Source organism: Telopea speciosissima, chromosome 4, assembly GCF_018873765.1.
Source record: "Telopea speciosissima isolate NSW1024214 ecotype Mountain lineage chromosome 4, Tspe_v1, whole genome shotgun sequence".
Taxonomy (NCBI): Eukaryota; Viridiplantae; Streptophyta; class Magnoliopsida; order Proteales; family Proteaceae; genus Telopea; species Telopea speciosissima.
This window is the reverse complement of record NC_057919.1, coordinates 24068287-24080982: the sequence shown is the minus strand read 5'-3', so window position 1 is coordinate 24080982 and position 12696 is coordinate 24068287. Positions and strand designations below refer to the sequence as shown.

Here is a 12696-nt window from a genome sequence, read left to right as displayed (position 1 = left end):
TACTTAAGGACTGTAGACCTCAAACATGATCAGATCAAGAAAAGAAAAACAAACAAGACAGAATTTAAGCTCCTCTAATTGACCACCTTAATTGGTGTCTTAAACTGACTAGGACTCTGAAATAACAGTGACAACAGAACCAAAACAGGACTAGAATTAATATATCCTAATCGGGCCTAACTAACAGTGATGTAGATCCCATGACTGGCCAGCATTACCAGAGGAAGAAAAAGAAGAACCAAGCATCTGGCCCATCAAACCATCAGCTTCTAATGGACCAGAACTGGACCAGATTGAGCCAGCCCAGCAGAGCTTCTAGAAGACCCAAGATGTCCCCCGATTTTGACTAGAATGCTGGTCTTTGACCAGTCAAACTCTTAGTTGCCTAGTTTCTATTTTGGTGTCCTTCCTTTTTTTGTTTAGAAGGCTTGAGTCTATAAAGCCTTCGTACTTTCTATTTTTCAAAGTTTATATTTTTCTACCTTCTACTTTGTAAGCTTGCCTAAATTATTAATAGATCCCCTATTGTAAGGAAGGACCACAATTGAATAATAGAATTTTCAAGGCATGCTTGCCATCATTTATGGGAGAACATTCCCTGTTCAACAGCTGGGATAGCTGTGGGTGAGAGACTCAGGGCTGAGAAAGCCCATCCCTATCCCCTTTCTCCTATCTTCTTCTATCACCCACCTCTATCTCGAGTTCCCTTCTCCTTTATTTCTTTTGTTCTCTGTTGCTGTTTGAAGATTTCTAACCCTTCGATTGTGACTGCTACAAGCTCCTGTTGCTGTGCAAGAAGGCTCCATATAAGTGCTGTTGAAGATCAAGTTTCAAGCCTGTTTAGACCACTTTACCCTTGTTGAACCTGGGCCTTGTCTACTGAATTCGATCCCCTGTGATTTCTAATTCTGGGATTCAGTCACAGCAGGGTTTTGGGAGTTTGTTCTACTCTCTCAGAGGGCCACTCGGTCCCTACTGGAGTCCTAATTCCTGCTCCTATTGCTGCCTCTGCAAACCTCACTCGAACCAGATTTGAGACCCCCTTTTGTTCTGTTGTTGCTGCTATTTGAAGCCCTACTGTGAGTAGTCTAATTTGTTCTCCTGATTTGAAGTTTATTCTCAGATTTGACTGCTTATCTTCCTTACCTAAGTCTGAGTTTTCCCGCCTGAGTTTATTGGAGTTTGAATTATATTATTGGGACTGTTACCTTCGGTATAGTCTTACATCAAATAGCAAGTTAGCAACTAATAACAATCAGAAAAGGAAAACAAAAGTAATAACAGAACCCTATGATAGACTAGGCATAGGATTCCAGGAATCTGGAAATCTGGAACCGCAGGCTTAATTTGACCTCTTCTTGTTCTTCCTCTGGTACTGTTGCTGGAGCCTATCTTCTGTATCAGCTGCGGACCATTTTGACAGACATGAATCGTTAAATTGTCTAGTTGTTAAATCAGAGGTCTATTTCAATCATTTCCCTGCCATTTATTGGACTGTCCTCCTGTTTTCTGTGCACCAAATCTTTTCAAACCTTTTTTCAACACTTTGCAATGTCTGATTGGGCTGAAAGCTTAAGTGAATCTTGATCCTGGCTGTTGAGAAGTGTACCATGATAGGGGGAGTGTCCTATTGTGGTTAAGTCTATTATGGTTTTCTTTATTGTTTTTTTGTCTTTAATTGTTAGGAGTTAGGAGTCAATTTCCTAGTCTAAGTTACCTATTTTAGACTAGGTTTAGTTTCTTTTTCCTTTTATGTTTGTAATGGTTTTATTATGAATAAGATACTTGAGGGAGGAAGCAAAGTAACACACACCACTCCTCCCTTAAATTTGGCCGGCCTTATGCATATATATGGATTTCACTTAAATTACACTTTTGCCATTACCTCTTGCTATTGCCTATTGCATACTTGGAGTTGGTTGGGTCCATCCTGAACGAAATTGGTTATTTTGACCCGGGTTCCACACCAATTGAAGATTGCATGATGTAATTACAGAATTGCCATTGGGTATACATATGTGCCATATCATTGCTTTGGTGGGCCCATATCACATCAATTTGTTTTTTGGCAACTTGGTACTTAAATGATATTGAGGTTGGAGTTTGTTTTGAGGGGGAGATTGAAAATTATTGAGATGCTGGTCATATACCGAACTGCCATTACCCTTTTAATTCCGACATTTCTTCAGAATTCTTTAAGTATAGTTGCTCAGGTGGGCCCTGAACACAGGTGGGATTTGTACTTCTTTGAAGGTTGGACCTTGCATGGCGGTTGTTGGCTCCATTGAGGGGAGGTTAGAAACTGATATTGGGATTCTTTTATCTATAGGTGTTATTTGTGGTGCTCTTGTTTATGGGATTTTTTGTGATGCCCGTGCTTTGAGATGTTGATTATTGGCTGTTATTTGTTCAAGTGTACTGCTACACGTGAGGGGGAGATTGGAATTGGATATTACATTATTACTATTTGCATATCTGCTCTACACAAGTCATCAATTGGAGAGTCTTATCTTTCTCAAGATTTATTTCAGTGAAGATTTTTACTTTTGAAGGAAAACTTCGAAGTTACTGCCCTCCATCTTTTAAGCATGATATGGTGTTTTTTGAAGATCAACAGGAAAATTCCACTTTGTGCGATTGAATTGATCCTTCCTTTGTTTGAAGATCGAGTGTTCTCTTATTAGAAATCAAGTTCTGCAATTATTGGAGAGCATCTGTCATCGTTACCTATCTGCTGTTTTTGGTTGCGGTTGATGTTATCTATCGTCTAGTGCTTGGGCTGATATTTCTACTGGTTTTATTGGAGTTTCCTCTGTGCTCACTGAAGTCTACAACTACTATTTAAGACTGGTGTTGAGTTTGATTTTCTATTCTTTTTGGTCCAAGCTAGAACCTTTCTTTTGATATCTGTACACTCCAGCTTGAGGGGGGAGTGTTGAGAAGTGTACCACGATAGGGGGAGTGTCCCTATTATGGTTAAGTCCATTATGGTTTCCTTTATTGTTAGAGATATAGGCCAGAATACCGTAGGGGTATTCTGGTCCTTTCCTCTTAATTTTCTTCTTATGTTATTTATTCTATTTCCTTTGTTTATACTTATGTCATCTATATAGGGGCATAAGTGTCTATGTAATTCTCTTTTATTAGTATAAATAAAGGCTTAGGGAATCATATTGATTTACTTGAGCATTAATCAATTCTATTTCTCAACATGGCATCAGAGCAACGATTCTAATTTTTTCAAAAACCCCTCCCTCCCTCCCATCGTGTTCTCTTCTCTTTCCCTTCTATCTCGATTTTTTTTCTCCCCCTTCTCCTTGCTTCTTCTCCTTCTCTAAGGGCAGCAATGCAGAGGTGATCACATGATTTAGTTGCTGCCCCTTCCCACCTCTTTTATTCCTTTTTTTCCACGACCTAAACCTTTCTCTCGATGGCTGCTGGTTCACTATTGCGATAATTGGAGTTTCCTGTTTTTATTTAAGTTCAGTCCAGGATTTATTAGGACTGCTTCTCCTTCTATTGGGAAGCCTCCTGCGACATTGGCCTGCTCCTATCGAGACTACTTCAGACCTGAAGACCCCATCTCCCTATCGAGACCTCCTTTCAGGTTTTTTTTACTTCACAAAAACCTTGCATCTTCTCGGTTTGGGATTGGGCTGCTTGCGGCTCCTGCTTCTTTTGGTGTTTTTTATTCTTCATCAAGGACAATCTCTACAGTATATTGGACAGAGTTGATCAGCATTCTTCAACAATTTTTTTTTGGATTAACCTGCCCCATCGATCTCTGTTTTTTTTTGGGTTTTCTTCAACAACCCTAACACACTCGATCTTGGGGAGGGCTCCTCTTTTGCTGCTGGTTTTTTGGGCGGTGTATTTCCCATCACCAAGGGTCATTCGGCTCACCTTTCAGCACCTGGTGTGGTCTCTCCGGTGGGTTTCTCTGCTGGACAGCTCTTCTTTGCACCATGGGTGACTCCACTGATATGTCCACGGCTACATCTGATCCGGTTAACCATGACAAATCTGATTTTCATGATCTCCACCCTAACCGTATCAAGTTAGACGGCAACAACTATCTGCTATGGTCTCGATCTGCATCTTTTGCTATTGCTGGCCGTGGCCTCACTGGTTATATTGATGGGACTATCCCTATGCCGACTGCCCCTGGTCCTGCCAAGACTCGATGGCTAGCCAACAATGGTCTTCTTATGTCATATTTTGTTGGTTCTATGAATTCAGATCTTGCACAGGGCTTTCTTCTACTTGATACAGCTTCTCAGATTTGGGTAGCATGTAAAGAGACATATGGGCAGCTTGGTAATGATGCTCAGGTTTATGAGCTTCGTAAGAAGGTCCTTCATACTACTCAAGGAGACTTCACTGTGTCTAAATATTATGCCACTCTCCGCAGCCTCTGGCAGCAATTGGATCATTTTTTGGATTATCACCCTGATACAGTTGCCAACATCGCTGCCTATAAGAAGCATGTTGACAAGATTCGGGTTTATGACTTCTTGGCCGGGTTGAATGTTGAATATGACCAGATTCGTGTTCAGGTGTTGGGCCATTCTCCTTTTCCCACACTTGAACAGTCCTATGCCCTGGTCTCTTCAGAAGAAAACCGCAGGGCTGCTATGTTACATCCTCCTGTTTCGGACAGATCGGCTCTCTAGATGCTGCCCAGGCTACTGCTGCCCCTATTGGTACTTTATCTGTTGGTAGCTCTTCTTTAGGTCCTATTACCTGTGACCACTATCACAAGCCATATCATACCAAGGACAAGTGCTGGAAACTTTATGGGAAACCAGCTGACTTTGAAGCCAAGCGGGCTGCCAAGAAAAAACCTAAAAGCAAGGCCAATCAATCTGAATCTGTTGATACAGCCCCGGCTACAGACATTGGTCTATCCTAGGATGATTTACAGGCTTTCCTGCGCATACTAAGATCTTCTGCTGCTGCTGCCTCTACTACTTCCGCTGCCACTGCCAATTCCTCAACTCCTTCAGGTTCATATTTTGCCTGGTCAGGTATCGTTTTTGGTGGTCATTATGCTTCTGTGGCTTCCCATCCCTAGATCATTGATTCCGGGGCTACAGATCACATGACTGTTACTTCTAGCTTATTTTATAGATATTCTTTTGCTTCTGGGAAAGACAAGGTCAAGGTGGCTGATGGTTCCCTTTCTTCCATCTCTTGAAAATGAATCATCAACTATACATCCAACCTCCCTTTGTCTTCTGTGTTACATATACCTAATTTTACTACTAACCTCCTTTCCATTAGTAGTATTGCTCGTGATCTTAACTGCAAGGTAACCTTTTATCCTTCCCATTGTGTTTTTCAGGATCTGGCGTTTGGGAAGACGATTGGATTGGGTAGAGTTCACGGTGGGCTGTATCTACTTGATGATGGTCATCTTCCTTCACCGCTACCTTCTCCACTACATCAGAACTTCTTGGTCTCTTCTGAACTTTACCAATGGCACTCTAGATTAGGTCACCCTCCATTAGAAATTTTAGCACATTTATTTCCATCTTTGGTCACCAAATGTAATAAGGATAATTTTTTTTGTGAGGCTTGTGTTCTGGCCAAACAGACACGTGCAACTTTTTCTTTATCTAATAAAAGGAGTTCTTCTTGTTTTCATTTGGTGCATTCAGATGTTTGGGGACCTAATCGTAAGACCTCTATCTCTGGCCATCGTTGGTTTGTCTCATTTATTGACTGTCATTCTCGGAATACTTGGATTTATCTTCTTCAGTCTAAAAACCAGGTTTTTTCGTGTTTTGAACATTTTCATAAAATGGTCCAGACCCAATTCCAGGCCACTCTTAAGGTTTTACGGAGTGATAATGGAACTGAATATAAGGAATCCCAATTTCAAAAATACCTTGCTGATCATGGGATTATACATCAGACTAGTTGTGTTGATACCCCGGCCCAAAACGGTGTGGCCGAAAGAAAGAATCGCCACTTATTGGAAGTGGCAAGAGCATTAATGTTTGCTGGACATATTCCATCCCAATATTGGGGTGATGCGGTTCTCACTGCCGCTTACCTTATTAATAGGTTACTTTCCCGGGTTCTGGATTCCCGTAGCCCCATCTGACGTTTTACTTGGTGATTCCTCCTTTGTGGTTCCTCCCAAAGTATTTGGCTATGTCTGTTATGCTAGGGATACTCATTCCCCTGGAAAACTTGAACCACGTGGCTTACGGTGTGTTTTTTTGGGTTATTGTCCAACCCAGAAAGGATATAAGTGTTACCACCCTCCTACTCGCTGTACTATGGTCAGTATGGATGTGGTGTTCCATGAAACCCTTTCCTATTATTCCTCCCCACCTCTTCAGGGGGAGCGTTCTAGTGAAGATGTGGTTCATACTCTTGGGTTTCCCCTCCCTCCATCACCTATAGTCACCAACCAACACCCCCCGACTGCTGTCCAGCCTCCAGTGCCTGCTGTCCAGCCTCCCGAGGCTGCTGTCCCTTCACCTGAGGGGAATCCAATACAGGGGGAGATCATGGAAACAGGTGGTGGTAATGTTCCTATTCAGGGGGAGCTGACTCCAGTACAGAGGACCATTCGTAACTTTCAAAGGACCATTGACAATTCCACCATTCTCACTTATAACCGGAGATGTTCTAACAGAGGGCAGAATCAGCCTACTGCAGCACCGATACCCATCCAGTTGCCGCCTCAGGATCCAGATCCTCCTTCTCCTGGTGAGCCCTCCTCTTCTGATCTACCCATTGCACATCGCAAAGGTACTAGGACCTACACTTTACATCCTTTTTCCCGTTTTGTTTCTTATAATTCTCTTTCTCCCTCTTTTCGTACCTTTGTTTCCTCCCTTTCTTTTGTTTCCATTCCTAAAAATTGGCAGGAAGCATCTACAGATGGGAAGTGGAAGGCAGCAATGTTGGAAGAAATGAGAGCATTGAACAAAAACAATACGTGGGATCTTGTAGCTCTTCCTCCAGGAAAAAAACCAGTGGGTTGTAAATGGGTGTTTGTGGTCAAGCAGAAGGCAGATGGTACAGTGGATCGTTACAAGGCCTGCCTGGTTGCTAAAGGCTTCACTCAGACATATAGCATTGACTACCAGGAGACTTTGGCACCGGTAGCAAAACTCTAGCTATCCTGTGCAGTGAATCTTGGATGGGATCTTCAGCAGTTGGATGTGAAGAATGCCTTCCTCCATGGTGAACTAAAAGAAGTATATATGGACATTCCTCCAGGTTTTTCAAGTCTTGCTACCAAGGGTAAGGTGTGTCAACTGAAGCGTGCACTCTATGGCTTGAAACAGTAACCTAGAGCTTGGTTCGGTAGATTTCACAAGGCTATGCTGCCCATGGGCTACCAGTAAAGCAATGTTGATCATACCTTGTTCATCAAACGTGTGGGTGCTAAGGTTACTCTCCTCATAGTCTACGTTGATGATATTGTAGTGACCGGTAATGATGGTGATGAGATCAACAGGTTGAAGCTGTTCCTTGGCCGTGAGTTTGAAATTAAGGATCTGGGGACTCTGAAATATTTTCTAGGGATAGAGATTGCTCGTTCTTCAAAGGGTATATTTCTATCTCAAAGAAAGTATGTCCTAGATCTACTATCTGAAACGGGGCTGCTTGGGTGTCATCCTTCAGACACTCCCATAGAAACTACGACAAGACTCAAGGAGAAAGAAGGCACACTAGTTGACAAAGGTTGTTATCAGCGGTTGGTGGGCAAACTTATCTACCTATCTCACACTCGGCCTGACATTGCCATTGCAGTAAATATGGTCAGCCAGTTTATGCATGACCCTTATTCTTCTCATATGGAGGTAGTCCTTCGCATCTTACGATACTTGAAGTCTGCTCCGGGACAATGGATACTTTTGTCTCCCAATGGTCATCTGAAGATTGAAGTTGATGCAGATTAGGCTGGTTCAAGTGATAGGAAGTCCATCTCTAGATACTGCTCTTTTGTTGGTGGGAACCTTGTCACCTAGCGTAGTAAAAAATAGAATGTGGTGGCCAAGTCCAGTGCTGAGGCTGAATTTCGTGTGATGGCTCATGGTATCTGGGAATTGTTGTGGCTTAAGGGGCTGTTGCAAGATATTGGAGTTGCTGTCCAACTTCCAATGATGTTATATTGTGACAATAAGGCTGCCATAAGCATCGCTCATAATCCTGTCCAACGTGACCGTACTAAGCATGTGGAGGTGGACAGACATTTCATCAAGGAGAAACTTGAAGCTGGACTTATCTGTGTTCCCTATGTGAAGTCTACTGATCAGCTGGCTGATGTGTTAACCAAGGGGCTGACTAGCAAAGTGTTTCATCCTTTTCTAGCCAAGTTGGGCATGTGTGACATTTTTGCACCAACTTGAGGGGGAGTGTTAGAGATATAGGCCAGAATACCGTAGGGGTATTTTGGTCCTTTCCTCTTAATTTTCTTCTTATGTTATTTATTCTATTTCCTTTGTTTATACTTATGTCATCTATATAGGGTCATAAGTGTCTATGTAATTCTCTTTTATTAGTATAAATAAAGGCTTAGGGAATCATATTGATTCACATAAGTATTAATCAATTCTATTTCTCAACATTTATTGTTTTATGTCTTTAATTGTTAGGAGTTAGGATTCAGTTTCCTAGTCTAAGTTAGTTACCTATTTTAGACTAGGTTTAGTTTCTTTTTCCTTTTATGGTTGTAATGGTTTTATTATAAATAAGGTACTTGAGGGAGAAAGCAAAGTAACACATACGGCTCCTCCCCTTGCAGCCACTCTTCTCCTTCACGTGTGATTCTGGTTTCTTAGTTGCTAACACTGGCATATCCATGAGGTTTGAGTGCAACCAAACTGCCATGTCGTAGTTGGTGATAAAAGGCATTTTGTCACTGCCTCACTGGCAGTATATTTTTTTTTGAGGACCCCTGCTTCCTTTCTGTTTTAGATCGGCAGTGAAAAAGCTATACATATGTTTAATGAAAACTAAACAAGTACAAGAGGATTTAGAAGTTGAGGATTGGCAAATACTCTAAAAGAGGAGAAAAGAGAGAGAGAACAAAGAATGTAGGGAAAGATGCACCATCACCTGCAATTCGTCACCTCCACCTCCACCTCTACCTATTCAGTTACTTTATCCAAAAAATTAACACTGAGGAATTTGATATTTTGCAACCAAAAAATAAAAATTCTTTTTGGGCTTATAGCAGCACCAAAATGGATAGAACCTGGTGCTTTCTTGATTGGGTTAAGGCCACATCACTATGTTGAACTTGCTGTGATTCAGAAGATCATCAGTGTCTTGAACGTTTATATGAAGTTAGCAAGTGACTTGAATAAGAAAATTGCTGTACAAAATTTGGTAGTTGTATAGTATACATAAGGTAATTGTATCATTGGCGTTTTCAGTAGAGGTACTCGGGCAAGTTGGATCAAATCATCAAATAAGAACAAAAATTTAACCTTGCCTCTGGTGGGAATCAACATCTCTTCCCCCCCCCCCCCTCCCTCCTTTGATAGGAAAATCAGAATAAAAGTTGTTAGGGAAGATGATAGTCATCTTTTGGCTTAAACCATGTTGCTTTATAAATGATAACTCCAATTTATACTTTATTTTTCTCTCTCCTTGGTTTCTTAACTGCAAATTCGCTAATAGTCTTTATGCTGCTGGATTAGATTTGTGGTAAGCTGTAGTAGATGGTGACATTTTGAACACATAAAAGATATAACAATGCCTCAAGCTCTTAAATGTTCTATACATCTGATGCAGTGAAATACAACTCAAAAGCCCTAATTGGCTCTTTGGGCAGAGAAAGTTTGAAGAAAGTGGTTCTGGCCCAAAGGTTGCAGGACACGAAATTTCAGGTGGAGTGTCTGATGATGAGATGAGCACCACTGGTTTATGTGACCTCAATTGGATTTCTTTGATTGGTGAGATCTCTGAGGAGGATATCTTTAAGAGGTAACTAACACTTTTGTTTCTATGAAAATGGGATGCTATGTTATTCAGAGGTGAAGTTCTCTATTTTTGTGAGAGGTTTTACTGTCTGTTGTATGGAAGTTCTCTGGACTCTTTCATCCTGTACTTCAGCCATTCACAATCTGGTTCTTAATTATGAAATTCTGGTCTTTGTACTCCCCCCCCCCCCCCCCTAAATGTTCCATAATTTTGTGCCATGTAGCCCAACTCCTAATAGGCACAGGGGTCTAGGGAATCAACATTTTGCTTATTTATGAATAATATCTTAAGTAAATGAAATAACAAATATAAAAATATTTACTTTAATGATGTTTGGCATAAATAAGTGCCCGAACCTGGTTCAACACTGTAGAAAACCTAGGACTTATAACCAGTAACTTGAGAGAGAAGAGAAGATGGAAGAAGAATTGATTGTAATGCTTGAATTATTCAATTGATAGGTAAGCCCCTCTATTTATAGAGGGGAGATTACAATAGAAAGGGGAACTCCTAATCAGATTAGGAATTCCTAATCATGATAGGATTCCAAGGTACAATAGGAAAAGAACTAGAATTAACAACTCAAACTGAAACTAAGACTAACAACTCACAGTAGAATTAGGACTTGACATAATTAGAAACTAGGACTCCAACTAGGACTAGGAAAATAGAAGATACACATATCAACCAAATCATTGTTCACGTGAACAGTGTCACATGAACAGTATTTCAACACTCCCCCTCAAGTTGGATTATACAAATAAGTAAAGAAAGAAGATCTAGCTTGAACTAAAAGGAAAACAAGAATTCCATAATAATGCTAACACTCTCCCTCAAGTTGGCGCATAAAAGGTATTAATGCCCAACTTGAACAAAATGGGAAAAAACTAAGGTGCAGCAGAATCCAGCTTGATATATGAATGCAGCTCCCAAATAAACCTTCAAGAACTTGAAAAAATAGATTTTCAAAACTTGGACATACATGATCAGCAAACCGGTACTGGAATGTCTTTCAAAAAAGGCAGCTTTCAACGATCTTCAATAGCTATCCCGTAATGAATCTCAAATTGTCATAGTGACATAGATTCTTGAAGTGAAATAACTAGAGCAGCAAGTAGTGAAAACAAACTGAATCAGGTAGCGGAAAAAAACTGTATCAACCTAATCAAAAGTCCTCAAATAGGCAACAACCAAATATCTTCAATATTTCAATACTTCAATCTCCCCCTTATGGCAAACTCAACCCAATAACGAAGGATACCCAATGGCAATAGTGGAGAAAACTGATCTTCTATGTTTTGCACCAATGTTCCTGTAAGTTCTGCGTTCTGCAATGTCTGCAGGTGTATTGTACATAATCCCCCCCTCACGTGTAGTACACGTGGACATAAAAGAGATGATGTAAGAGATGGGGCAAAAACATAATATACCAGAATTTTCCAAGAGGTGCTAAGGGTAATTAAAAAGGAAGGAATGGCAAAATTGGAGAATACCATTAACTTCCAAAGCGGTTATGGGTATATGCCAAAGGTATGGGATATGAAGGGAATTAGAATTATTGAAAGGGAACGGTGTTGGAAAAAAAAGGATGGCATGGTTATAATTTGGTAAAAATCCACTTTTATATACAATCCAAGCCAAAGGGCAAACTGGTAATAAACCAGAATTTTAAGGGTCAATTGGGTAGTCAAATAGGGGAATGGTAGAATTGTAATTTAAATGAAATCCGTATATATATATTTATATATATATATATATATATATATATATATATATATGTGCATAAGCAAGGCCAAATTTAAGGGAGGAGTGGCAATCTGGTAAATAACCAGAATATTTCAAGGGCTTTTGGTAAACAAAGAAGCACTGGGATGCAATAGGAATTACTAGTTATGAAGTATGGGCAATCTTGGAAGCAAATGTAAGTGATAAATAGAAGCTGAATTAGGCATAAAGGCAAGGGTAAATTAGGAAAAAGATAAAATAAGGAATATAATAAATAACTATGTCATTGGGATTGAATGCATTATGGTCAATTAAAAGAAAGTAACCAAATATCTTGCTGGCTGTAGCCAAAGGGAAAGATACCACGACAGTGATTGTCTTCAACCTCACTACCAAGGTCCAAAAGCAAAAGATAACAAGACTCGAGAGACTCCATCAGCAGAGGTGAGAACAATAAACACCATTAGAAGAAATAAATCGAGGAATATTTGAAAACAGAAACCACAATCAGTTCTCCGACCATCAAAAGTAGCTGGTTCTGTAACTAGCAATCAGAGGCGGAAAACCCAGCCGACGTTAGTAGCAGGATATCGATTAGCAGAAAATAGAATCAGCAATGTAAATAAGAAAACCAGAGATTATTGCAGCAGAGGCGTCGGTTTGTTTGGATTCAGCAAATCATGACTAGCAAACCCAGTCGAAGAATCAGGAATAAATTTCAATCAACAACAACCAGTGAATCGAAACCAGAAATTGTGACCAGATATCAATAGTTATACAACCAGCGGAACGGCCAGCAGTAGGAACAAACTTAGGCTTCAATCTTCAGCAGAACAGGTACGAATTTTCATACAAATCTTCAACGGTATATGAAACCCTAGTTCTTCTTCGTCTATAAACTAGGGTTTCTTCTTCCAACTAGAAACCCAAAAACGACTCTCAAAACAGCAATAACAGAGAGAAACAGGTACTTGCTTACTGCTCTGATACCATGTAGAAAACCTAGGACTTATAACC

General features: G+C 40.4%; 1 protein-coding gene across 2 annotated transcripts in view; it reads left to right on the top strand.

Moving 5' to 3' along the window:
- LOC122658514 (phosphatidylinositol-3-phosphatase SAC1) overlaps positions 1 to 12696 on the top strand; it is a 59311-nt gene that overhangs the window by 43818 nt on the left and 2797 nt on the right. For both annotated transcript variants that reach the window (XM_043853509.1, XM_043853508.1), the window contains exon 14: positions 9766 to 9957. In XM_043853509.1, coding sequence (XP_043709444.1) covers positions 9766 to 9957 — 192 coding nt within the window. The remainder of the gene's footprint in view (positions 1 to 9765; positions 9958 to 12696) is intronic.